Below are 27,404 nucleotides of genomic sequence, written 5' to 3' on the forward strand. Positions count from 1 at the left end.
TCCATTCTGCATTTCAAATGTGCTATTTTCCAGATTAGTATGTTAAACCCTTAGCAAAATGTGTCTTTCTAATGATGCTGTGTTATTTCATTTTAGTTTGGGACTGACTATTCTGTAATAATCATGAATAAACCTTATAGGAAAGTTTTTTATTCCATGATGCTTTTCTTCCCTTATAAAACTTCCACAACTGTTGTATCAAAAGTATCCCCTAAGCAAAGGAAAATGAATACTATATTAAATCTTACTAGACTGGAGGAGTTAAGAAACAAATCAATAGTCACAGAAATCAAATTTGTATTCTCCTGAAGTATTTTCTTTGAACCCTAGCTAAGACATCTTGCAGAACTAATATTAAAGGAAAAAAAAAAACCCTAGTGAAATGTTATTTATCTGTTTCTCAGAAAGTAAACACTGCCAGCTTTAGCAGATTGTGGTGGGTTGACCATGGCTGGACACCAGGTGTCCACCAAAGTTGCTCTATCACTCTCTTCCTCAGCAGGACAGGAGAGAAAATATAATGAAAGGCTTGTGGGCTAAGATAAGGACAGGGAGAGATCACTCACCAATTACCCTCATGGGCAAAACAGACTCCAATTGGGGAAATTAGTTTAATTTGTTACCAATCAAATCAGAGTAGGATAATGAGAAATAAACCCCCAAACTTAAAACACCTTCCCCCCATGCCTCCTTTTTTCCCAGGCTTAACTTTACTCCCAATTTTTTCTGCCTCCTCCCTGCCAGCAGCACAGAGGGACAGGGAATGGGGGTTGGGGTCAGTTCATCACGTTGTCTCTGCCACTCCTTCCTCCTCAAGGGGAGGACTCCTCACTCTTCCCCTGCTCCAGCGTGGTGTCCCTCCCATGGGAGACAGTTCTCCGTGTCCTTCCCACGGGCTGCAGTTCTTCACGAACTGCTTCAGTGTGGGTCCCTTCCATGGGCTGCAGTCACTCAGGCAGAGACTGCTCCAGCGTGTGTTCCCCATGGGCTCACAAGTCCTGCCGGAAAACCTGCTCCAGCGTGGGCTCCTCTCTCCATGGATCCGCAGGTCCTGCCAGGAGCCTGCTCCAGCGTGGGCTTCCCACGGGGTCACAGCCTCCTTCGGGCATCCACCTGCTCTGGCGTGGGGTCCTCCCTGGGCTGCAGGTGGAGATCTGCTCCACTGTGGACCTCCATGGGCTGCAGGGGGACAACCTGCCTCACCATGGTCTTCTCCATGGGCTGCAGGGGAATCTCCACTCCAGCACCTGGAGCACCTCCTCCCCCTCCTTCTTCACTGACCCGAGGGTCTGCAGAGTTCTTTCTCTCATGTTCTCACTCCTTTCTGCTGGCTGCAGTCGCTGTTGCACAGCAGCTTTTACCCCTTCTTCAATATGTTCTCCCAGGGGCACTACCACTGTTGGTGATGGGCTCAGCCTTGGCCAGCAGTGGGTCCCTCTTGGAGCCGGCTAACATTGGCTCTATTGGACTTGTGAGAAGCTTCTAGCAGCTTCTCACAGAAGCTGCCACTGTAACCCCCTTGCTACCAAAACCTTGCCGTGCAAAACGCATATACAGATGCAGCAATTAAATGTGGTTACTAAAGGAAGTAGGTTTTTTAAGAAGAAATACAATTACTGAAAACTTTGTTCGTTATTTCTTTTGTCTTTCTCTGTTAGAAGAATGTATTTGCAACATCCCTCAACACCCTTGCATGCACACGCTGTCTGGAGCTTTGTTTTATAAGGTCTTATGCTGATTTAAAATAAATTAGATTAGTTCTTGTGTAATCAAAATATTATTTCTGATAATAGGCATGCTTTAGGTGTATGTAAAGTGAATCCATAGGCAAATAGCTGATGCTGATAGTAGGGTTTTGGTGTTTTTTGTTGATGCCAAGTGGAAAGTGTAAGCCTTTTCCTCCCTTCTCTGCTCTCCTTGTTGTACTTAGTGTGCTGGAGCAAATGTGGGACAAGCAAAGAAATTCAAACTGGCAACTCCTGAATCCTAATCCTGTTAATCCCTGTCTTGGGCAAATCACTTAATCTCAATGTACCTTCATTTTTCTATTTATAACCTGGAGTCCCACCTGTTGGGTTAAATTAAGTAGTCTTTGGACATACAAGTTTTGGCTGGATAGGTAAAACCGATACTACTTACATATCTGTACAGATTGAATTTGATGGAATCAAGGCCTTTTTTGTTAGTGGTAAGCAGTTAATTTTAGACAGATGCATGTAAACTTCCTTGCATCTTCTTTCCATTAAAATAAGTTAATTGTGCTTTAAATACACAAAAAAGAGTAAAACAGTGTAAGCATTTGAAATTTAAAAACTTTAATATAAGAAACCCTTTAATGTCCGTCTTTCTTCTCTTCTTCCCTGCCCAGCCCCCTTCCCCAATTAAGACTCAGAAGTTTTTTCCTATGGGAATTTTTCTGCCTTTTAACAGTTCTTTGGATGATATTAAAATCAGTTCTGGAGGAAGGAAGGAAGGAAAGACTTTGTTACAGTTAGAACTGGATTTCAAGAGCTATATCTATTCATGTGAAAACTAACCAAACCTGCACAGAGGAAATATGAAAGTGGTGGCTCTGTTGTGGTTTGGTTGCAGAAGATTGTCACACGCAGTGTACACAATCATCTTGAACTCTTTCAGACCTAGCATAGTTTCAGCAGAGGGTGAGGTTGACCATTGATTTTAGCCAGATAATTAAAATTTGTTGCCTTGCCTTGACACTTTTCTTGCTGTCTTTGTTTATGAGCATTTGCTAAATGTTTAATAAAAAATTAGGTGTTGGTCAAACACATCCGATATTTAATTTGTGGATATTTGTATGATTCTATTTCTGATTGATACAAATTGAACTGATTAAAACCATAAAATCTCAGATTATGAAAGTGACACTATACAAGCAAATCAATCTTCTTAATTGCCTTTTCTTTTTTGAGTATTTTTTTATGCAATGTGGATCTAGGTAGAGAAGAATTTTACTTTTTACTTGCTTACGACTACTCTGCAGGGCACAGACTTCAGTATTCAATCACTTGTAAGGACTGGCTGTAAGTTATTTTGAGAAGAGATTTAGGTAAGCGTTAAGTTAATCTAATATTTTAGGCAGCCTCAAAACACTGGATATTTGCTTGTTACTAAATTAACTCTTCTTAGAAAATTATTTATTTGATTTGCAGGCAACACAGCAAAAGGAATTTATGTTAACTCCTAAAGTTTGACAACAGTGATCAATTGGAAACCTGAGTGTAGTAGTAATTGACTGTAGAGGAGCCTGAATCATCAGGGAGTTACCTGTGTCATCAAACATGTTCTTTACAACATAGTCTATGTGAAACATCACTGTTGAAGTTATAGCCAGAAGTTACTCTATTATCTTGTTTTCAGACTAGAGTAGCTTTTTGAGGAAATACAAGCAAAAATAAATAAATCCAGGATGAAATATCTTGTATGTCTGCAGAAGAGATGATCTAAAGAAAATATCATGGGAGTTTTCTTCAAAATACTGTTTTTAAGTTACTGAGGAGTGACTTTTCTGCTCTTCAGGAACCTTGTTCAGATAACTTTGACCTTGAAATGGTTTCAAGGTAAATGCGGATATAACAGATATTATTATCGTTGAGCCGTGAAGAAAAATCAGCATTCTAGTTGCCTTCTGTGATGATTTTGAGGAGAAACAAAACCAAATAAGCAAAAGCAACAGCACTGAGAAATAATTGTAAGTGAAAACATCTCACAGAAAATACTTTAGATTTAGCCTCTGAGACTGGCTCCCATCTGCTGTAATTGGACGTGTTGGAAGTGCAACGCAGAACTTCTTGGGACTTGAATGCAACTAGAGTGGCACGTAGGCTGCTGATTTTTCTGCACAAGTATTTATTTTCCCTTTGGTAACTGAGGAATTGTCTAGATATACTCAGTACAGTGGTGTTCTATCATTTCACTGCTTCTGTACTGAATTTTTTTAAAGCTTATTTTTAACTCGGATCACTTTCATAAGCAGATTTATAACACAGCTACTCAAACAATTGGTTTGGTCAACTGAAAGAGCAGTGAACAGTGACATACAAGGTGGAAGTGAGAAATTGTCAAGTTTGCTGCTGAAGAAGTAGATACTGGTATTCCACCTTCTGTGTACAAATTGAAACCTACTTAATGAAATATGCACACTTCTGTTCTACTGAATGCTATCTGTGTTTCAGCTCATTCTTGTTAGAAGTATAAACATAATCATTTGCAATTCTTGGCTATATTTTTTTGAACAAAAAAATCTATTTGTTTGAAATTTTATACCTGTCTCTAGTCCTAATGCCTGTGTACCTTAATATAAAACCAGGTGGCAAAATACAAATGTGATTCTATTGGATAACTTTAAAAAATTTTATTCAGTTATTTTAACCAACATACTCTACCTCTCCTTGCCATGATAATTACAAATTAAAAATAATTCTGTTTTACACCTCACTCCTGCCTACCAGACTAGATGAAGTAGCTTTTGATGGATGTCTAAAATATAATTAGCTTGTTCATTATAACAATGAGTGTAGCAGAAAGTGAGGAAGTTTGGGCATAAGTGGCAGTAAATGTTATTGACTAATTTATAATGGTGAAATTAAAATTAATGAATTATGGGAGGGGAAGAACCCTTGTGTGGTGTTTCACAAGCTAATCTGGATTTTGGGTGTGCTATTATGAACAAGCGTGCTTTTTTTGCCTTTTTATTTTTTTCCGCCTCCTAAACCCACCAGAAGATGAACAGTGCATATACATACTTCTCTGAAATCTTAACAGTGGATCAGACTCAAATAGATGACTGGGATGAGTTAGAAATCAATTGGGTGACTTTTCACAGAATTCACTTTGGGCTTTAACTAACTACATCAAATTTCACTAGAGTTAATATCTTTGAAATTTGTTGCCAAGTTTCTTCTCCCATTTCTGCATATGTAACTATATTATTTTTTTCCAGTCATGGTAGCGTACAGGTGAGATCCTGAAGGGATACTGTGTTCTGCAGTTTTAGCCGTGTCTGGATGTTACTTCTACAAGAAATCCTTTGGTTCTCTTCTTTTACAGTTTTAGCATGTGACTTCCATGTTTGAGTGCCAAAAGAAGTCTCGGGATAACTAAAACATCATGATCGTTCAGCAGCGCTTTAACTTAATTGTGTATGTACTTCATTGCAAGCTTTGGATGCACTGAATAGATGTATTCTGATAAAACTACAGCATGCAATCCCCTTGCTTCCAAGTAGTGTCAAGTGATTTGGAAAGGGCCAAAAACACCATTATGGATTGATAGGAGCTTGGAAGACAACAAAAGGGAAGCAAATGACTTCACTGTTTTTGAAGGAGTTCCAAAATTCTGAAGGATGTTAAGTTTTTGCTTGTTGAAAAGCAAAGTCCCAATCCCAGAATGTTTTACCTGAGTCACAGGTGAGTTTGAAGAAGCTGCCCGGTAACTATATTATCTGTGTAGGCTTTCTCTAGCATGGAGGTGAAGGTGTTGTAGTAGAGATGTTTTCCTTGTTTTAGGGGGTAGGAGGGAGCATGGTATATTACATTATTTCTTAATGTAGCCATCTTCAATTATAAGTACATAAGCAGGTTAGAGCACAGAGGAGCACCTGTTCCCTGGCGTTTTCTGGCAGTTGAGTATCTCATCATCATGCACCTTCTGTTGATGGAACAGCTTAGTATCTGTGTGTGAGTTCAAACATCTGAATAACTGGCAGCTGGGTCTTCTCCCTGTAAAATTGCAGGCATTCTTTTCATATCATACTATCCTCCCTTGCATTCTCTCTCGTTGGCTTCAGTCCCTCCCTGAAATCCTCTATTTCAAGGGCAGAGTCTGCCAAGGGTGCATTGGCAAGAAAAGCAAATTCTCCTTCTGAAGAGCTGGTGTCACTCATTAGCATGTGAGAAGAGTGGTTGTAAATAAACAACAAATTATGTAGAGTTCTGTGTAGTGTTAATTCCAGTAAAGTATACAAGGACATGCAGCTGGCTGGATAAGGTAGAGATACCGTTATTGTTTGGAAAGAACTGATCCCCGCACCCAGTGAAATGCTTGCTACTTTATCCCAGAAGCCTTATTGTAACTAGAACAACTGATACTATCTTTATCTTAGCATTACCTCTAGAGTCCTTGGGTTTTTTTGTTGATCTTAACAGGTGAAAGAGAACCAAGAAAATACATGTGTGTGTCCTGTAGAGTTGTCCAATATTCAGTTAAGCCCTGTCACCTGTAATGCATTTTATGGTCCCATATTGCATCTTTAATATAAATGAAGGGAATACACAAGACCGTATGTTCCACCAGGCAGTGTGAATGGGTTGCCCAGGGCGAGATGGAATACTGCAAGTTGAAGCCTGTTCTTTTAGAGATCGTACTTTCATTACCTTGAAAGCAACATAATTTGTCTTTCTTCACAATCAGTTTTGAAATGGCTTTAAACCCAGACTACCGTGCTTCACGTGGCTATGAAACATTCATATTTGGTTTATCCTACTTTGCAGTGGAAAAAGCTTGAGCTCAGTATTTAAGAGAAGGATATCCTAGTGATACAGTTTATTGTGGTAAGAGCTGGACAGGAAGAGGAGGCCTATTCTGGTCATATGCCTAAGATAAATCAAAAACTGAAGCTGTTGTCTTCTCTGAAGTGAATGCATCTGAGATTTTACTAATGCCTTAATTAAAGCTGCAGGTCCATGTCAGCATAACCTGATCTAATTGCTGGCTGGTGAGATACTGCCTTCTCACATCCTTCTTATGGTAGCTCCAGCACTTGTCCGATCTTGTGCTGATCTGTCTCAGCATGCTAAACTGGCAGAAAACTATTCAGTACTTCTGCTGCTTGAGTTAGTTTTCTGCCAGCATAGCACATTGAAATGTGCCAGTCCAAGGTCACAGGAGAGGTGGGATGCAGAGTGTGGTACTCTGCAACCATGGCCGAACTCAAACCACCTAGCAGTTTATAAGTGCAAAAATCCCAGTATTGACAAACCTGGCCCTAAAATACAGGTCATATTGCTTTGTACTGATACTTTGTCCAGTCTAATTGGGTAATAATAATGAATATACTAATGTTTTGTTTTAAAACCTCCTTTAGAGAGTAATACACTTGTTGAGTTTATAGCCAGAAAGTACTATTAGTCCATGTAGTCTGACCTGTGTAGCACATCATTAAACTTCACTTAGTAACACCAGTATTGAGCCAAAACACTTTTGTCCGACTGAAAAATAATTTGCATATCTTCCAGGAGGGCATTCAGGTTTGATTAAGTCATGTGAGCCTGAAGGGGTCGAAGGGCCCCTGGGAAAAATAGCAGGAGGAAGCAGTCAGCTGTCAGTGCTGCCAGAGCAATTAGGCTGGCCTGCAGCCCGGTCCCCATGAAGTATTGAGTTTTCATGGGAAGGAGGGCTGCTAGAAATAGCCTGCTTTCTGACACCTTCCTGGTGTGCTCACACATGCTTTAGCACACACAGGCAGGAAGCTTGACCGATGTGTAGTAGTTAGTTCTGTAGGCATGCGGTAGGGTGGCCCTCGTGCACGCTCCATACTGCTGCGGCTGAGAAAAGAGTTGCTTGTGAAGACTGCTTGTGATGATAGAGGGGCCAGGTGAGAAAGAAACTGTCCTGACGGGGGAGGAAGATTGTTTATTTGGTAACTTTGGTTTTGTCAGAGGTCAGAATTTACTAAGACTTACTTGATTTTGAACTGAAAAGCATCATTAGGGGCTAGTAAAATCAGAATTCTGAAGACGCTAGTACACAGTCTTTAACAAAGCCATTATCTTCACCTTAAAAACTATTTTTTTAAAAGGTTATGAAAATTATGTTCTTTTAAGTATTTGAATCATACGTTGAAGTCAATTTCTTATGCTTTTCAATAAGCCAAGTAAATTATCACCTTGAGCCTCTCTATGAGGCATGTTTTGTAAGCACGCGATCATTCTTGCAGCACTTCCAACTCCTTTTGAATTCTCACCATCATTCTGAGTTGCGGGTATTTCAGGTTGGTCAAGTGCTGGTAACTCAACCTCTCTACTTGACATTGCTGTATTTACTTATCTGAGGACCATATGATTGTCCTTATTACATTATTCTGAGCATTTGTGGTCAGCTTCCTCTCCACTTGTCTTCATAGAAACTGTTTACCCAGGTGGAGCTTTTTGTGTTCTTTCTTTCTAGCCTAGCTATAGTGTTTCATATATAAGGATACTCTAAGCTGGGTGTGAGCCAACTATGAATGAGGTTCTTCTATGTTACTTCTCATTCCCTTTACATTTTTAGTGTTTCCTCAGTTTCCATATGGCTCACAAATGTTATCATTAATTCTTGTTCTTCTCTAGGCCATTAATTGAAAAATTGCTTCAGAATGTAGAACTCAGAAGGTATTCTTGGGGATCCTAGGAGAAACAGGCATTCTAAGTAGTGATTCCTCATCCTCATTTTGAGATGTAACAGTTACCCTGTTAATGTGTTTGGTGGTTGTTTTGAATAATTCAAAATTTTTTAATCGCAGCACTGTTCAGTATAAACAGTTAGGCTTTGAGAGGTACTATACTTATTTGACGCTTTTTTACATTTAGACTCGTGTTCCCATTTGAAAAGATTACTTAATTCACCAAGAAAATTTTTTTCATGGTTGATAGCTATTAGTAATTAACCGATGAAGTCCAATATTTCCTGTTTGAATATTTTGTTTTGGGAGTACTATCAAGCTGGCCACAGTAGAGATGCCTAGGTTATCTCAGCCGATGGCAGCACTTTAGGCCTTATTTCAACCCTATCCTTGTACTCATTGGTATACTGCGTGCTCTTGTTTGGGTAGCTACATCAGTCAGAGTAAGCCCCCGATCTTGTAATTTTTAAGTGCTAATACAACTTCAGCTTTTTTCTAGTCCTATAAAATTTCCCAGGTGTTTCAGACTTTGCAAATCAATTCTCAGCAGTGCTGAGAGCTTGTCAGCCAAGGCTCTTCAAAATTCTGACAGAAATTATGAACATCTGCTTTTAATTTTTTAATATGTTAAGTGCTACTCCACTACTGACATCTTCCCAAATTATCACTGAAATGGAAAATGTTTTGGATTATGCAGAAAAAGAAGGATGATACATATTATATGAAATACAGCACATGCTTTTTCTGAAGACTACTTTTCCCACCATGGAGCAAAATGTCAAGAGGACTATCATTATTCCAGTTTTCTCCTGATATGCATGTCATTATCTTTGTCTTTTTGTCCCCTGATTTTTTTTACCTGTTTCATCTTGTTTCTCTTTCCAGTTTTCTGCAAATTCCTGGCCTCTCACTATTACTCATTGCTGTCAGCAGACTCCTTTTTTATATTGTATTACACTGCTTAGGAGTCTATGAAAGATATTTATGCTAATATTAGATGAGTTTTACTTGAATCTTGCAGTTGAAATATATCAGAAAGATAGTTAAAATATTGTCAGTGTTTGGCAGAGAATTTAATCTCTTCTGTTATCTGAATTTCATTTTGGGTAGGCTGTGTGCCTTTTGGAAAGGAAAATATGTGACATTCCATCCAAATAAAGTGTTAATACAAAAATCTGTCAATAAAGCTGTTTGGCACCACTGTGACAATGAAATTTGTACAAAATATGCGAGAATGATAGATGTTATGAAGAACCTAGGAAAAATGCTTTAATGGTACAGTGCTGAAGAATAGTATTTGTACAGTAGAGGAAATGATGGTATAACTTATACAGACTTGAGGTAGATAAAGTTTTCTGCATGTTCCTAATTTTAGCATTTTATGACATTTACAATGCTTAGCCATACAAATATAATGCTGTATTACTGTCGTGTTTTTAAACGGCTTTTCCTTGGGTTTTTTTTGAGATAAGCAAGATCTTAAACTACTGAAATAATTGATTAATACTAACTGCCTTCCTATTCCATGTACTGAACAAATTCCATAGCAGGTAGTTCTTCTTTGTCCATTTTATAACCTGTGCCTGAAATTAGGTAACAGCTTGGACAAAGCCTTGTTATATTCTTTGTATGACTTCCAAAACATCTGAAGGCTTAAACAGGGAAAATTTCAGTTTGAAACAGGAAATTGTTACATAAGGTGAAAATCTCAGTGCTTAAGCAATGCTTTAAAGTCTCTAAAAGGGTTATTATGTATAAATGGATTGATCCCTGCTCATCCTTATTTTATTCTATTGAGTGGAAAAATAGATTTTTAAACTGTGAAGATCGAAAAGCAGGTCTTTCAGTTTACTCAAGTTAGAGTGGTTTGTTGTAATGCTGTTTGCTGTTCATAGAGCTGAATAGTAAATCTTCCAAATAGTGATAGAAACTGACAGCAAAGGCAAAATATGGCATGTTAGTCCAAGTGTGGGTAGATTTTCAGAATTTTGAACTCTTCAGCTATTAATAAGCTGCTCTCTGCAGAGAAGTCTAATCTGGTAATTTTAAAATTAATTATTACACTTTCAACCACCTGATAATCACGAGTAAGTCTTTAAAAAAAAAACACAAAAAAAACCCCAACAAAAAAAACCCAAAAGCAAACCAAAAAACTTCAAAAGGGTAGGTACTCCCATTACTAGGAAAGAAAATTGACTTGGTTGGAAAACCTTAAGGCAGACATGGCACTTTTAAAGGAGATGCACCTTTCCAAGTCAAATACAAATGCGCAAGAGAGGGTGGAACTAGCCGCATGTGATGACTTTTTTGCCCAGAGCAGGGGATGTTCCTATCTTGTTTAATAATACCGTTTCAAGTGCAGCCTCTGAATGCTGCAAAACAGAGGCTTATACACCAATGCTGATTACTAAGTGACTGGTTAAAGATTCATTTGTCCTTAATTAAGATGACCCTAAATTTCTTCAGATGGTGGCTACTGGAGGATATAATTGGAGGCACCTGGCACTTGTTCACTATCTTTAGTTCAAGATTTTACTCTGGTAAGAGATTCTTCAGTAGATAAGTTCAGAATGATTTATCCCTTTAATTCTCTAGCTTTAATAACCATAAGCTATTTCCTTAATGATTTAGAATTGCATGATGCAGGAGATAGTTAAACTTACTCTTCAAGAGATTAATTTCCTCCTTTTTCACTAGTGGTGACTTTTTTTAATCAGGAAAATTAAGGATTTCAGTTGCCTTTTCTGATCACAGGTACTATCATTTGTAAAATATTGCCTGTCACTCTGTCCTGTTGCTGTGGAGATAGGGACATTTCGTGGATTGCATTCTGAGGAAGGTGATGCATTGCTTTCAGACGGTGAAGAAAGAAGAGAGTTTTACTGGGAGTCCTGCGGCCAGCTGTTCTACAAGGTAGCTTGCAAGGAAACTGCTTCTTCCCAAGGAAGACAACTAAACCTGTGGCTAGATAAGCACTTTTAGGTTGGCACTGGTGAGGGAAGGAGTAGTCCTTGGCCTCCTCTCTGCTCCTGATTTTCTTCCCTTTCTTTGTTGGGGGCATAGTTGGCTGCGTAGTGAAGAAAGCACAAAGTGGATCCAAACAAAAAATAACCTGGAAAAAAGAAGTTACTTTTCAGCTGAATCAGCTTCTTGTCCCATTCACCATGGGTTGTACAGGCAGCTGTGCTGGCATAGTGGAGAAGATGGGAATGAAAGGTAGAGAGGAGAGTAGGACTACCCTTTTCAGTAGATGACCCAGTATAAAATCTGTGTTTGTATTACAGCTTTGCTTGGTGGTGATATAAAGGGCCTAGCAGGTCAAACTTGCTCTTAGCACCATAAAACTTCTCTTCCTCAGAAAACAATTTATATATAACTTCAGATCTCTTGTTTACAACTGTAGCATAAGCTATCAACAGCTTGCTAAATTTGTCTTGTCTGGCTTTAACTGTGTGCTGAAGAGTGGGAGCCAAAGCAGAAAGATGACTAGTATATTGGCTGAAATAACATTTTACTGAAAATACCCTGGTTGCAGGTATTTCAAGCCTTTTCCTGAACTTTCAATACAGAAAGTATTATGGATGCTTAACCCACAGATATTAATTCCTCTGTGGTATAGGTCCTACCATTTTCTCAGTTTGTGCTTCCTCTACTCATCCCAAAGTTGTCAAAATATTTTTTCCACTTTTTCCAAAAGCCCACTTATGTTACAGCCAATGAAGTAGCTTTTTTCTTTTTCCTAACTGTCTGATGTATGTTATAATTTGCTATACATGTAAAGAAGAGTTTGAAACTATGCATGTTTTACCCAAACCATAGATGTAGTGAAGCTGCTTTGACAAGCAACTTTAATATCTCTCTGCCTTTCTCAAGCTGTGAAAAAGGCTGTAGGGGAACCAAGAGTGTTTGCCAAAACTGTTTAGCCAAATGCCTAAACATATCCTCCAACCACACTAATAGTGCTCGGGCACAGCACACTCAGTCTGAGTCAGACTGACAGTGCTTCTAGAATAAATCTGTTTCAGATGTTAAAATTTGTGGATGGATAATGAAAGCACCTCTGCTGACTGCAAGTACATTAGAATAACAGAGCAAAGCACACCACTGCAGACAGTCAGGAGACTAACATTAATCAAGGCGTTCACCTGTATTTTGTATTGAAGCTTCCCAAAACAAACAAAACCACCGAAAACATTAATCAAGCTACTACCAGTGGTTCCTTCATCTTGACAGTACCAGCTCAATTGAGAACTGGTTAGCCTGAGGATTCTTGCTCTTTACTAAGTAATGCTATCTCTTGCACTCATCTTCTGAGCATATCCACTTGTATTAAAGTGCCTTCGTGTGGCAATACTTGAAAGCCTTCTTGAGAATTCATTGTGCCCTATATTTTGACTGAGCAATTTATATTAAAACCATTTCTGCTTCCCTTGCCTGTTCTCTCCCTTCCCTTTTCTCCCCCCTCCTTTTTCCTGAGTAACTCTAGGGTGAGAAAAGAAGCAGTTTTGCATTTCAGTACACTTAATGTAGCCAAGAGGTTTGTTCGTTGCCGCTTTGTACTTTCAGGCAAACGAGAAAATTTAGATTAATAGGTTGTTTATTCTTTTGCGTGTTCCTCAAATCAAAGGCACTGGATTGCATTATTAAAGAAGTTTTTGTGTGGCAGGCTTGGAACTGTCCTTGCTGAGCTGTACATGAAGAAAAACGATTGCTTTTCATCCCCCACTCATTATGCAGACTGGCACAGGAACACTGTTAAATGCGGTATCATGCACTATCACTTAAAGACCTTCCTTCTGTACAGCTGATGTTGGGCTCCAATTTCGTGGGATGATCTCTCTTGGAACAGACAAGGAAAACCCTACAAATAGAAACACATATGTCCTTATATTTTAAATTTTAAATATGAAGCAATTTAATAAAGAGAGATTTTGTTTCGAACACTAGTGACTGTCTGCTTTGCTGTGCTCTCAGATCTCTTCACTGGGGATTCTGTTCATTTGTTTCACATCCATTCACTTAGCAATAATGCACAATTAGGCTTTCAGTGATAATCTACTCAGCCAAATTAATGAGGAAAATATTCAACATTATTTTGAGAACAGACCCATAACTGCAGGATCCAGCTAGTGTTGGGTAGCTGACTAAATGCCTGACTCTGTCTTGTGGATGTTCTATACCCAATGAACTTTAGCATATCTCTGGGTCTCTGATTACATTAGGTTCTTTAATTCCCTTGGCATTCTGTGACAGAAGAGTCTCTCTTGACCCAAGGCCTTCTGCTTTGAAAGTGAAAAGTCTGGGGGACATAATTTAAGAGAAGAGGACAAGATTGTGCCTGTCTTATGTAAATAAGAGGAAAGAAGTTGCTTTGCCTTATAGGTTCTACTTCAGCTCTAGCTAATGTTCAGAGCAAGAAAGGCAAAACTGCACATTCAGAACTGCAGTTCATCATCTTAAGAAATGGGAAGACCTCTCTTGTGTGGCACACACCAGCATCACCAGGTGCACAGTGGGAAGTAAGCAGTGTCGCGGTTACTAGACTGGCCGAACTGCTGAACTTGCCTTGTATAATAGTAGGTAGTAGTATTCTTTGGTCTCAGACCTGGTGCAGGAGGGAATAACTGCGATTTTTTTCATTGCATGTTGGGTTCCTGATTTTGCAGTCCCTTTGCCTGAATTAGAACCCTCTTGTTGGTCTGACTGAAACTTAGTTCCTGCACTTCCATTCTCTCTGAAGTACCAGTGCTAGGTTCTGCAAGTCTCCCTAGAGAAAAGTGTTTAAAGAAAACCTTCTATGTAGGCTAGTTTATGAGGTATACTGTCATCTTCCACCTGAGGATCATAGAGAGTTCCTCCAGCCACTTCCATATTTCACTTTTCTATGTTAATTTGCGTCTATATCACAGATCACTGGGTTTTCCCTGACAAGTAACTATCCTCTTTCTCCAAGGGATCTTAACCACTTTCAGGAAATAGGAGTGCCAGTGCTTTGGTTTTTAGGGTTTTGTTTGTTTGTTTGTTTTCAATGTCTGCATAGAAAAGTGGTGGTATCTTTTCTACCTGAAACATGCAAATGTACTCGTGTCTTGTAACTGCTGTCCCACGTTTTCACAGATAGTATCATCTCTGTTTGGTCTTTTTATAACTATTCAATTCTCTAGATTGTTCATTCATGCCATTTTTTCTATTCCCATTAATGCTTGCAGGCCATGACAGCCAAGTTCATAAAAAGATTACAGATCTCTATTTATAATGTTACATATCAACTTCTAACATGTTACAAAGTGCCTCAAACGTGAATAAATTAGACCACTGTATTCTTCTCCTGTATTCCCAAGCAGGGGAGGAATTGTGAGTGAATCCCAGACTTCCTATGCACAGCTAGTACTGCTTGATGTGTGACAAATCTGTGACTCAGCTGAACATTGTCACTGTTTTGAGAAAATCTTGAATATCTTATCTTTATATATTTTATCTTTCTGCTTAATAATTCTGAATACTATTTCACCTGCTTTAATTTTACCCCTTCATTCAATGATTCTTTTTCCTTATAGCTTTTGGGCATTTTTGAGTCAGATTTGGCTATTTGCTGATATATCATTATCACTAAATACTAATCTTGTTTATGTTGCTGACCAGCAGTATTCACACTTACAAAAATTAAAATACTGGAAAGATGAGTAATAAATTATACTTGTTTTATAGAGCATAAGTTTTATCCAGTCAAACTCTTCTGTCCCTATTCCTATTTAGCATCTGACGGCACATTATTGCAGCCACAAACTCCGCTCCTGCATCCCCACATATTCCTGCTATACCAGAGACTTCTAGTAGTTGTATAATTTTCTTTTTGTTTCCTAATAGATATAGTAGAAAGTGTTTTCATTGCTTCCTTTTAAAATCTAGATTAGTTAACATTTTTACTCAGACATTGAAATTAGAATCTAATCTGTCTAGCACTGAAAACCTTTCAAATCTGCACTGTATTAATGGGAAGACTTTAGAGTGATACAGACAGCAGTTCAAAAAGAAAAGGAAATCAGGAGAAAAGCTCATTAAATTCCCAAATAATTCACTGATTTGTTATTTCAAACATGAACTGCAAAGCAAGTAGCGATGATCTTCCTTGTGCTGTGGCAGTGGGTGCAGAACTATGTGTTCTTCCTTCAGCAAAGGTCTGTTCTGGTCACAGCTGTGCATACAAAGCTGCAAGTGAAAACGAGATGTACATATAAAGGCTCTCAGTCTATTTCCCTTTGCAGCTCTCATCTGTTTGTTATTTACCAAACCCCAGAAAACATCCTTCTAAAAGGAAGGAGCAAAAGTAAATAGTGAGGAGATTTGTTTTTTCCCTTGATAAACATGTCATGTAAAGTGACTTTCCAAACATATCCCATTTAATGGAGAAAATTTAGAAACCTTGAACTTCAGCATTGTTTGTTGTCCACCAGCATAGATCCTCAAGGCCCCTATCCTTCCCGTTAGAGTTTTTGATCCCAGGAGCTGGTCAGCAAAGTCTTGTTTTGGCACATGGACCCAGGTTCTCAAGTCCAGAGAGTCACTCCTATATTTCTCTAATAACTGAGGAGCTGTAATTTGTATTTGTCTGCTGAACATCTCGGAGCTTTTTTGGTGGTGGGATAATTTCTGCTTTCCTTTGGGATCCCCTGTATGTTAATAATTTTGTTTAATCTTGAATCTCTTAGGAGCTAGCACTACTAGTTTCAGAGCCCTTAGTACTGCGTGTAGGTGGGGACTTGGAAGAGCAACATCTGAAACAGATCCAGACAGGAGATAACTCATGTGAAGGACAGCCAGAAGGATGGATGTTACCTTTAAATGTGGCGTGAAAGTGAGAGGAGTATGAATTCATACATTTATATAGCATCCCTTTTTTTACCATCCACTTCACACAGAATACTACTAAAATGCAGCTACATCTGATGTAGTGAGTTTAGATAGAGTTCTTTTTCTAGAAACACCAGGAAGCAATTTTTTCCCAACAGGGCAGCATTAAGAAACATTTATAATTGCATGGAGCAAATAGGACCTCAGCTTTTAAGCTCTGCTTTGAAAGATCCAGCACATTTCCTTTGAGTCAAGAACATATGCTGAAATACATTACATTTAAGTACTTCTTAAAGCTATATTGCTCTATGATTTACACCATCTGATTTTCAGACTTGCTCCATAAGTCTCAACATTGAATGGGAAAAGAAGGGCAAATGTTGCAGCAAGTAAAAGGAACATGTGTTTTTGAAGTCTTCAGTGGCTGGAGATGCTTAAAGAGCAGCTTTCATCTTGACTCCCACTCTGACGGTTTATCATACTTGCATTTCCATGATGGTTTTTTTGCTGAACAGTCAGGATATTGTTGCATAGGAGACAAAAAAACCACAAAGAGTACAGTTGTATTAGAACAATGTAGCTGAGGCCCCAGCTGCTAGTAGAGGTTAATACAGTGCTACTCACTATGGATGGCCCATCTCACTGTTGTCACTAAATGGGTTAGTCAGCAGTAACTGTATTTGAGGTTTTAGGACTCCTGCCTTTTATTCCAAGTAAGGACATCCTACATCTTTTAGAGGTTGTGTTTTGTTTCTTCTTTGCATTGTCTTCTCAGTAGCCTACATCACAGCAGCAATCCATCCAGGAGTTTCCACAGAATACTGATCATGCTTCCTTTAGGAGAAGTCATTTGCATATCATATCTGCTCAAAATCATTTGCTCACTATGCTAAGCTATCATCCCACCACTAATCAGTTAAGCAATACTCCTTTTTATTGCTCCTGCCATAAAGTTCCTTACAAAGATCCTGAAGAGCCTGACCTCATTATGAGGCTGAAAAAGATTAAACAGCTGAACTCTATCTATTTTCAGTTTCTACAAGGCAGGATTACAGTATGGATTCATCTCTACATTTGTCCTCCAGTAGATGGCTTTTTTTTTTTCCTTCTAGAAAGCCCTGTGCAGCAATAAGAAAGTGTGCTTTTTCTTTCCGCAACAAGAGTTGCTCTTTTGTCTAGTTTCTTACACTTCCCTGATTACCATAATATATGCATACCATCAGTGTTAGGGCATAATACTGGAGGATTTAGGGCATTTGCTTGAACTTTCCTCCAGCAAAATATTCGTAGCTTGTGTTTCATGGTAGATGGTCCATGGAAGTGTATTTAGCTGTAAAATAGGTGACATTTAAGTTAAACTTTGACAAAGATGCATGATGTCCATGAGAAACTTTCAAGATTAATGGAGACCTGAAGAGTTTAGAACATGCTGGGCTGAAGCTTAAATAACGTTGGGAAAAAAAAAAAAAAAAAAAGGTTTGCTTCATTTTTTAGAAATGAATATTTATGTTGAATTCTTATTAAACATGTATTTCTGCATGTGAAATACAGAGAAAACCAATGTATTTCCTTCTCTCTTCTTCTCAGTCTTTTTCAAAATTATTATTAATTTTTAGGACGCACAGCTCACTAGAGTATTGTAAGAGTTAAAATCAAGAGACATTACAGAACCTTAGCCAAAAGCATACCCTTAAAAGGGGTAGTTGGATGCCTTGTTGTTTCAGGTTTCTCTTAGTGCATTCATTCTGTTCTGCATTCAGACCAGTTCTGTAGTTGTGGTCATTTATAATCATTAATCTAGCTCATTGATATTGTAATGGGCTCCAAACATTCTCTGTGGAGCTTACATGCTCCACTGCATTTCCTTCTAAATAACTAATGATGACTTCTTCAGTCTTGTCATTAACCAGATTACCTTCCTCCAGCCAGTTCTCTTATTGATTTGTTTGGTTTGAGATTCGTTTTCTTAAGTTTTTACACTCATAAAAGAGACTCAGTATCAGTGTGTTTGAGAGCATTTTACATGACTGAACAACACTGCCCAAGCATAGGTCCAGATACTGCAATACTTATTTTTATGAATAGAGGCTTTAACTGTTGACTCAGAGACTTCTAAAAACAATGTCTTTTCCTTTCAGACTGTTTTTCTCAACATTATAATTTGTGAAAGAAAAACGGAGAAAACTAGCCAACAGTCTCAGTGCTTGGGATTATACTGCATAGCCTGTATATAACCCTATATATAAATACACTGTGCAGTAAAGTCAGAGAATGGCCAGGACTATGAATGGCTTTCAGTTCTTGGAAGATTCATGTTTAAGTCAGGTAGTCAAATTGTTCCAGGTGAACACAAGTGCACAGAGAAGGATGGACTAGACCATTCAGTGCTTTGTAGATCACAACCAGCTTGAGTTTCAACCACAGTGAGTTGACTGCTTTGTGTAATTGCATACTGGTGTCACTCTTGGTGGCATGTGGGATTCTCCATTCTTCACAAGCCCAAACTTGTCTCTTTCATGGTTGGGTTCCTGATGGACACGTTTCAGAGAAGCAATATCTGAGTCCCTGCTGTGATGACAGCTGTTGGTGAAGGTGCAGTTAACTGTTCAAAATTTTGCAGTGGATTATTTAAGAGTCAGTGTGGAGCAGGGATAGGGGGGAGACACACAAGGCTATCCTTGATCATGATCTAAATTATGCTGAAATGTTTTGTCTCTTCCATGGGGTGTTTGTAGCAACTGCACTGTTCCTTGAAAGCCCCTTCCAAACCAGTCATTAAAAGAGGAAAGTCCAAAACATTTCTGTTTCATTCGTTGTTCTGAGAAAATTGTTGACTGTTGCACTTCATGCTTTTACATACCATGTTGATACCTGATTCTACAGGAACCTTCCTTGGTGTTTCCTGGAAAGGTCAGGCTAGAAAGAAGCTGGAAGTCAAGGAGATCACTGATCTGAGATTGCTACAGGAATCTGCAGCATTTCCATAGTTCATTGTATGTCTTTCTTAACCTCTAACTCCTTTTCTTTTTAGGTCAGTGTCGTAGCTTTCTTCTGCACCCTGACCCTGTGTGCATGACACAGATGAGCTGTCTGCCAGCTAACTGTATTTCTAGGGGCTCCCAAAGCAGAAAGGAAATACCAAACAGTAACTGAAGACTGTGGGCCTCTTCAGGCCATAGTTCCATTATTGTCACTATCTGAGGGAGGAGGGGTTGTATGTAAGGTCCTGTATTGCATGAGATGCAGCTGCATACCACCTGCCCATTTACTCTGCCCATCTTGTGATGCATAGCTATGAATTCTTTAGTTGTTTTGAAGATCTTAAGCTTAATGACAACTTGTTTTCTTGAATAGAGGCTGATCCACATCTTGTGTAAAGATTACTGCTGCTGTGCGAGAGCTTGGGCAAATGTTGATGGTCCCCTCCAGTGAAGTGTTGCCGGCATTTCTGTACTTCACTATTAAGATTGCTGTGGGTCCCGTTTCAAGTGGTTGAGCAGTCTGCCCCGCAGATGGCCAGAACTCCAATAGGAATGTTTGCTCCTTATTGTTTACAAGACCAACTACCTCTGGCATTGGACTGATTATTTTCTCAATGAGTGACTGAAAACTCCTCAAAGCAAGGAAAAATCAACTGTTGAACAAGATAAGATAGAAGCAGTCTAAATCTATTAGTTTACCTGTTGCTTGGAAGACCTGCTAGTTTCATCTTTAGTGACATTACAGTGAAAGGAAAAAATAGTGTCATAGTCAACACATACAAAGAATGTCAGATGTCACAGTATTTCAGTTATAAATTACTCTCATTCTGAAATTGTACCTTATTTCTAGCTTTCTAGTTTATCTGTCTTAAGAGCCAGTTTTGTGTTGTGTTGTTTTCGTTTGGTTTTGCTATGCCTATATTTGGTAGATTAAGATTAAAGTGCCTCTTATTATCTGTTTTCATCTCCCTTGTAGCTAACCTACAGACTGAGGATTACCAGGGGTGATCTCGGCTGTTCCACAGGCTTACAATTACCCAAGAATATATACGGTGTATTTATAATTACACTTAACTTCAGATGCTAGGACATTCGTAACATTTTTTTCCTTGGCTTTTTAATGCTTCTGAAGCATGAGGCGAAGTCATACACTTTCATACTGTAGTCCACAAAACTAGCCTCTTTGTTTGCTTCAGGCCTATGTCCTTTGAATAAGGCTAAATGTCCTTTTGGATCATACTCAATGAGCCGAGTATCTTTAGGATATGTGCTTCAGAATATGCACAGAATTATCTTTGCAAATGTTAAAGAAAGCTGCATGGAGAAAATTGGGTGTCCATGTAGTAAATAAAGTGTGAGCCACTATTTGGTTGCTGTAGTCAATAACATACTCGAAAATTTAAACCAGGCTCTTTTGTTTGTCATCTTCTGTCTTCTACTTCTGGAAATACTGACAGAAGTTGTGGCTGCTTCTCCTTTCTTATTGTTTGCTGTTCTTGCACTTCAGGAACTCTGAATTCTTTAAGCTCCAACTTCATTCAAAGTCCCATCCTATAGTTAAAACAAGAAATTTCAGAGTTAGGTGTAGTGTTAAGGCTCCCAAAGTAGGTAGAAAGTTCAGACTTGACTCATGTTTCAGGCTGTCTGTGGATTCAGGAATACCACACTGCATCAGTTAAACTCTTCCATTATTGGAAGGTTTTCTTTACAACAATGAGAGCTGAGAACTTAGTTTCTAATGAAAGTTTAAATTTTTCAGTTTGTGGATGTGCCACGCTAGCCACATAAGCACGCCAGATGATAGCCTTGGACTGTACCTTTGGCACAGCTCATCCTGCCCTGAGTAACATTCACTCAAAGCTGAAGTAATGCTGCCACATGAAATGTTTGATACTGAAGGATAATTATGGGGAATTTGAAAGGGACTAGAGGATGATTAAAGTTTGTATAAAGGGCAAGATTCTGGTTTTTGGATATAAAATTGGAGCAGTTCTGTATAAATTCATGTTTTGTTTTTGTTAATCTGGAAAGTAGTTTATTGATAAAAGGACTCAAGATTGAAGGGCAGAAAAAACACATCACCTAGTGGATTTTACTCTTTAAAAAAACTTTAGCTCACTCAAAATGTGGTGCTACTGGAGCTTTGCCCATAATAAGCCTGCTTTGCAGTGAATTTACTGTTCATATGAACTGTCCAGATTCCCTCCAGAACAAGAGTTCATTCTTCACATCAGCTGCAGCTGAATCTTTTCCTTCTTACCTGAGTGCCTCAAAACTAGCTTTCTGTTCAACCACAGTGCTAATCCCCTCTAACTGTTCTCTCTTGCAGCACTCCCCCAACAAATCTTTTTAGGCTAGTCTGCTTAGCTCTCCTCTATATTTGTCCTGAGTCTGACACAGGTTGTTCCAGGCAAATCTCACTAAATCTCTCTGTCACTCTGCTTTTTCTCATCGTAAGCTAGGTCTTTCTACCTGTTGTCAATAGGAGCCACCTATCCAAGTCTGCTGTTTGCAGCCATGCACCTTTTATAGAGTGCAAAACATCTCGTTTGTGAAGATAACTTGCCTGCAGCAGCACCCTTACATCTGGCAGGATTTTGCTAGTATTCTCATAGGTCAGGAGAGGCAATCCAGGGAGCAGCCAGTGCTGCAGGTACCCTCCTGGAAGAACCCCCCACAAAGCCAAACTCTAGCAACTCTGCATCCTTCAGTTACCCTGTCTGCTTTTGCTGTCATGTCAGACACAAAGTCTTCTGGGGTCCTTTCCTGAGGATGCCCTGGGATCCCTTCTGGGAGGACCTGAACGGTGTCACTAGAAAGAGTAGATGGGATTTGTGAGTAACATGAACTCATCTGCCTGCTTGGATAGTAAGGATGCCAAAAGTTCTATCTTAAGAGTGTGTCTGATAACAGAGTGTTCACAAACCGTCTTAGCAGGTATGGTGCAAGTACAGCCAGTGAAGCTGAACATACTTTTAATTAGGAGGATCATTAATCCTATGACAATGCCTTGCATACATCCTGGGCTTTAAGAATTAAAACATCTTAAGCAGGGAATTACCTGAGCCTATCTAGCAGTCTATCTCTGCTGAGGAGGGGAGGTTCTGCTCTCCTCCACCTTCTTCTCTCTTCCCTGCACCTGGCCATGCTCTTACACAGCTTGCTTTGCATGAGCTTTCATCAGATATTTGTGAGAGTCAGTTCGATTCACTAGCCCTGGAAAAAAGTTGAATTTTCTTAGCAAGGGGCCTGCTGAGTGCTAGAGCTGGTACAAGGCCAGCAGCAAGTGAGGGGAAAGGAAAGAAGAGAGAAAGGAGACCTGCCCCTTTCAGCAGGAGTAAGGTTTTTAGATTGGCTTAGTTGTTTGTTGGACTTCATCATCAGGAAGGCAGAGATAATGCATCCAGTTATTAAAACTAAGAAAATACTTTTTTTTTTTAATTAGTATCTAATGAGATTGAGCCAGATATTGATACAAAGCCACATAGTCTTTTAAAGCTACTTATGTCCAAGACTCCATGTAAAGCACAGATGCTTAAGTTGATCCATGAAACAGATTTGACCATTACCCTCTTTAAACTATTCACTACAAAACCTTCCTTTAAAAAATTAAGCTGGTTTTGAGCTAACCTGGCAGAAATATTTGGCTTCTAGTATGTTTTCCTGTCGCTTAAAAGTAACAGGTGGGTCTCAGTTTTCTTCTGCTTTTCCTACGCTCTTAGGACAATTTGCTAATGATTGTGGGAGCTGTCTGTACACTTCAAGAGCAGAATGAATCCTGCTATACATGTCTTACATGAACATGCTTATACAACTGCAGGGGAAAGTGTGTGAGGGCTTATTCTTTATTGTTTAGTTTAGTTTTATTTAACCTTCTATCTCAAATTATGGGGATAATTACGTGACCTGTTGTTTTGCTTTTTGTTTGTTTGAAAAATAAGGAAAATCAATTTTTAAAATTAGACAAATGCACGTTCTGGATCTGGTTTCTGTTTATTTTATATCTCTTCTTGTCAGTGGAAAAAGCTAATTAGTCAAAGAAGCAGCCCTTGAATGTTTTTGTTTCTTATTTAAACAACTATTCTCTCAAGTAACAGGAACAGATTTTTTTCGTGATAGGTCATAAAATCTCTCAGTGCACAATTTTATAAAAGATTAATTGAAAAGGAAGAAAACATTTTTATTTTTTAGAGTAGAAAGTGTTACGAGGAAGAAATGGGGGTTTTACACAGCTGTATATTGCTGTTTAGGTCCTATGCATGGATTAATTTTCCTAGAATTCTTCATTTTCTGTTTGTTATTAGCACTAGTTATATAGAGGAAATTGGGCTATAGGTATCTTGTGAACAAGGCATGTGCAGAACATAGCCTATTAGCTATTTGTGACTTGTGAATTTGCAGTATTATCAATACTCATGTTTATATTCAGTTTTTTGTAACATCACCACTCCTACAGACAGCACAAGAACACCTAGACTTTTATTTTTAGGGGCTTTTGTCTGTTTTTCCTCTTTTCTACAAGGTTGCAAGCTTGCATGGGTATAGAGAGAATCCTATGGATGTGTTAGTTATACCAGAAACATTAAAAAACTAAAGGCCAGGAAAGACTCTCCCAACACTTAAAAAAAATTTATTATTTATTAGGCTGTTCTTTGTTATATTTCCAGGAAGACTGATTTACAGCTCTATGACTTTCTGACTCTTGAATGACTTCATGAGTGTGGTAGAAAAGAAACCTGTGGAAATTGTGTGTCCTACCATAATCCAAAGGGAAAGGCTACATTGCCCACGGCTCCAGCCTGCTTGGATAGTGGTTGTACATGAAAGATGATGGGAATAGGGAACTTTAATGTATATTCATCAAGGCAATCCTTGTGTTTCTGGGAAGTTACTAATGTGACTTTTTGGGGCAGATTTCATACACCAACTGCAGTAAATATTCTCCTACTGCTTTGGGCATATTTATAGCTGTCACGGTGTTGTGACAGCATTGTAGATAGCTACTTCTTGTGCTGAAAGCAGCCTAGATACAGCAGTGGTGACTGCAATTCAGGCTAAGTCCTAAATATTTATTGGCTTCCTGGGCAGATTTTACAGCCTTCACTGAGCTCCACGCTTCTGTGGCTAGGCTGCTGTTGGTATGAAAGAGAACTAGTTTAAAGATAGCTCAGGTGTGTCTACACTTCACTCACTACACTGACAGCCGCATAAACACATCATTTAGCATTCGTAGAGTTTGCATCACTTTGGGTCAGATGCCATCTGTCAGCCACATACAAGCCAGAAATTAAGCTGGTAAAAACAATATGTGTTTTAAAAGCCAGGGAAATATGAAGCAGCTGCCTTTATGTTTCTCAAAGGTAGGCCGTTTTTATCCAGAAAGCAGTGTTTGTTTTCTAAGATTGTACCACATGGACAAACTTCTTTCTCCACTATGCCTCTGAAACATGAGGAAGAGTCTGCCTCAGGCACTAAAAGGCAATAAACTACTCACAGACAGTGAGATCTGTAGGGAAGAGTCCGGATTTTTGCCAGTGGCACAGTAGCAGCAGCAGTACAGGCTGGGCAGGAGTTTGAAGACCAGTACAGCAAAAATTATGACTGAACAGTTAAAGTACTTCCAGTGCAATATACCATACCACTTCACTTTTCTGTACTTATTTTATTAAGCCTCCCAGCTCCTTCTTAGTGTACTGCTGTTTTAAAATCACTTTGGAATTTGTTATTAACTGCTTTGCAGTGGAAGAGCAAAGCATTATGTTCAGCTGTAAATGAACATGGTTAACATGCAGATTGCAATCTCTCTCCATTCTTAAGCACATGGTATGACCTGAGTTTGATCCACTGCGAGAGCATGGTAAAGTGCATATAGCTCACTGCCCTGTGCTTTTGGGGGTCAGATTTAAACTCTCCGTGATTTACTTCATTTGTTACTGGAACTTGAGATCCAGTAATTTGTGGTAGCAACCAAAGTAGCAGTTGTGGATTCCAGTTTTCACTCATTCTGACTGGTACCTTCCTTCTTTTCTTTCTTTCTTCATCATGCAGCATTGAACACTATTTACTCAGCTGTGGCTTGGAGACAGGAAGGAGCAATGTGGTCATGCACCAAAACTGCCCTTGTTTATTCCAAGCAGCTCTTGGCAGACAATATGGTGCATGGGCAAATGTAATTTTCTGCATGGTCTTCACTGACCTTGCTATAGGGAATAGGAAAATAGTAATCACAGCAAACTGTAGACACCTCCTAAGGTCTGTGGTGATCCCCCTTCCCGTGTAATAGGTACCCATCTGTAGTCTGAGAGATTGATATGATTTATTGGTTGGGCACCTGGGGTGTCTATAGACTGAGTTGTGTTACAGACTAAGAGTCTGCCTGCATACTTCAGTGACTAATTTGGTGCTGTTTCTCCATGCATAAGAAGCAAAGGGCTTCTTTCTTTAGAGAAGGAACTTCTCTGCACCGCTTCAGCTTTGGGTGCAGTTCCCATCTAAATACACCATTTGCTCAAAGACTGAAACCATAATTAATTCCACTTTTATTGAAAATGAAATTCATCCTCTGATGTGCTTGTCGGAGAGGATCTCTGCCACGCTTTCCCAAAGTCTTTTTGAGCAGACTTCTGCTTTTGTTCTCTGTTGTTTCGTTGTTTTGTGATGGAGGAGTAAGGATGATGCTGTGACTTGGTATGAAGAGGGAGGAGAAAAAGACAGCGTAAATTATTATAAGTTTTAAAGGTATGTTATTTCCAGCGAGTCAGAGATTTATGCCTCAAAACTAATGCTTGCTTAGGGCCCAGTTATCCTCTCAAGCTGCTTTTGTCTAGCAACCTGACAGGGACTGCAAACAAAGTGCAACTTTCTCAGGAAACCTCATCCTTCAGAAAAACCCTTAAACTCCTTCACCTTCAGGAGGAGAAGAGAGGAGGCTAAGATTCAGAATTAATGACAAGGCGCTTCGCTGATGAAAGTGAGCAGATTATCCTCCTAGAGCCCATCTGTTCTGAATGCATGAGGGATGCTTTGTACACTGCTGGACATCACACTGTGAAAATCCAAAGGGGATCAAAGCAGAGCAACAGATATGACTGGGCTAGGTAGGGAGGGATGTAGAGGGCAAGATAAACAGATTTAAATTTAAATAAATATAGTTAAATAGATTAAACAAGATATAGTATGAAGAAAGGGTTATTATAATGATCTGTTGACAAATGAAAGGAAAAAATAATGGATGCATAAATAGGAATTTGAACTTCAGGAAAAAAAAATGTAAATTGAGTATTGTATAAAGCTTCCAAATGGTGTGACTCATTCTGACCAATATGTAGACTTTTTAGACAGATTGGAAGTTTGATGCCTAGCGTTATTCAAAGCTAGATTTAGAAAGCTTTGAAGAGTAGTTGTAAGAGGTCCATGCTGTCCTCTTCAATTATGAGAACGTGTCTGTTTCAAAAGAGCCGTTCTATGCCCAACTTCTCTGTTTTCCTGTAACCTGCTTCCTATGCTGAGCCTGTTGAAGATGATTTTATGGAACTTGCATGTACCTTACACGATCAGATAAGGTTTCTTAAGAACTTAGGACCAAAATCTCTACTGCTGTAAATGACTGTTGGTCTAACAAAATTACAGAGAAGAAGATGTTCTTTCTTCTTCACTCCTCATGTAGTGTCATGAAAGAGAAATAGTGAGCTGAAAATTCAGTTAAAAATACACATCTTCCTGTTCATCATAACTGGGACTTTTTCAATAATATCCTTTGGCAGTTATACATAAAACTTGGTGATACTTTCCTTGATGATATTCAAGGAACTGATAAGCTAACATTGCAGGAGAAAACCTCACCATTCCACTGGATACCATCATTAACCCAAGCTGAGATACACTGACTGAAGGACCAAGGTCTTCTATATCTGCAATAGAGAGCAGCCTCTGACTTGTGTTTTAGTAACAAATGACAATACAAAAGAGTTACAGATGCCCTCCCAGACATCTGTAATTTCAGTGCAGCCACAGAAATTTAATTCAGCTCAGCATTCAATTTTTGGAAGAAGAGAGATTCTGATGTATTTATCCCTACAGTAGAATAGGTTGCACAAATCCCTGCAATGATATTGTAGTTCTGCACAGGCTGGGACTTCCTTGTGTTACAGCAGTTTTCTGACTGCAGGGTTGGC

At 39.0% G+C, this 27,404-nt stretch overlaps 1 protein-coding gene across 2 annotated transcripts in view; it reads left to right on the forward strand.

The window, feature by feature from the left end:
• Positions 1–7,549: 7,549 nt before the first annotated feature.
• The window catches only part of CSTPP1 (centriolar satellite-associated tubulin polyglutamylase complex regulator 1), a 37,194-nt gene continuing 17,339 nt past the window's right edge, over positions 7,550–27,404 (forward strand). Inside the window, exon 1 of one of the 2 annotated variants that reach the window (XM_049825282.1) lies at positions 7,550–7,612. In XM_049825282.1, the coding sequence (XP_049681239.1) occupies positions 7,597–7,612 (16 nt within the window). In that variant the 5' untranslated portion in view covers positions 7,550–7,596. Of the gene's footprint in view, positions 7,613–22,854; positions 22,914–27,404 lie in introns of those variants that run through there. The other variant, XM_049825281.1, reaches the window with a different exon arrangement.

The sequence above is a fragment of the Accipiter gentilis genome, chromosome 22 (genome assembly GCF_929443795.1).
Source record: "Accipiter gentilis chromosome 22, bAccGen1.1, whole genome shotgun sequence".
Lineage (NCBI taxonomy): Eukaryota > Metazoa > Chordata > Aves > Accipitriformes > Accipitridae > Astur > Astur gentilis.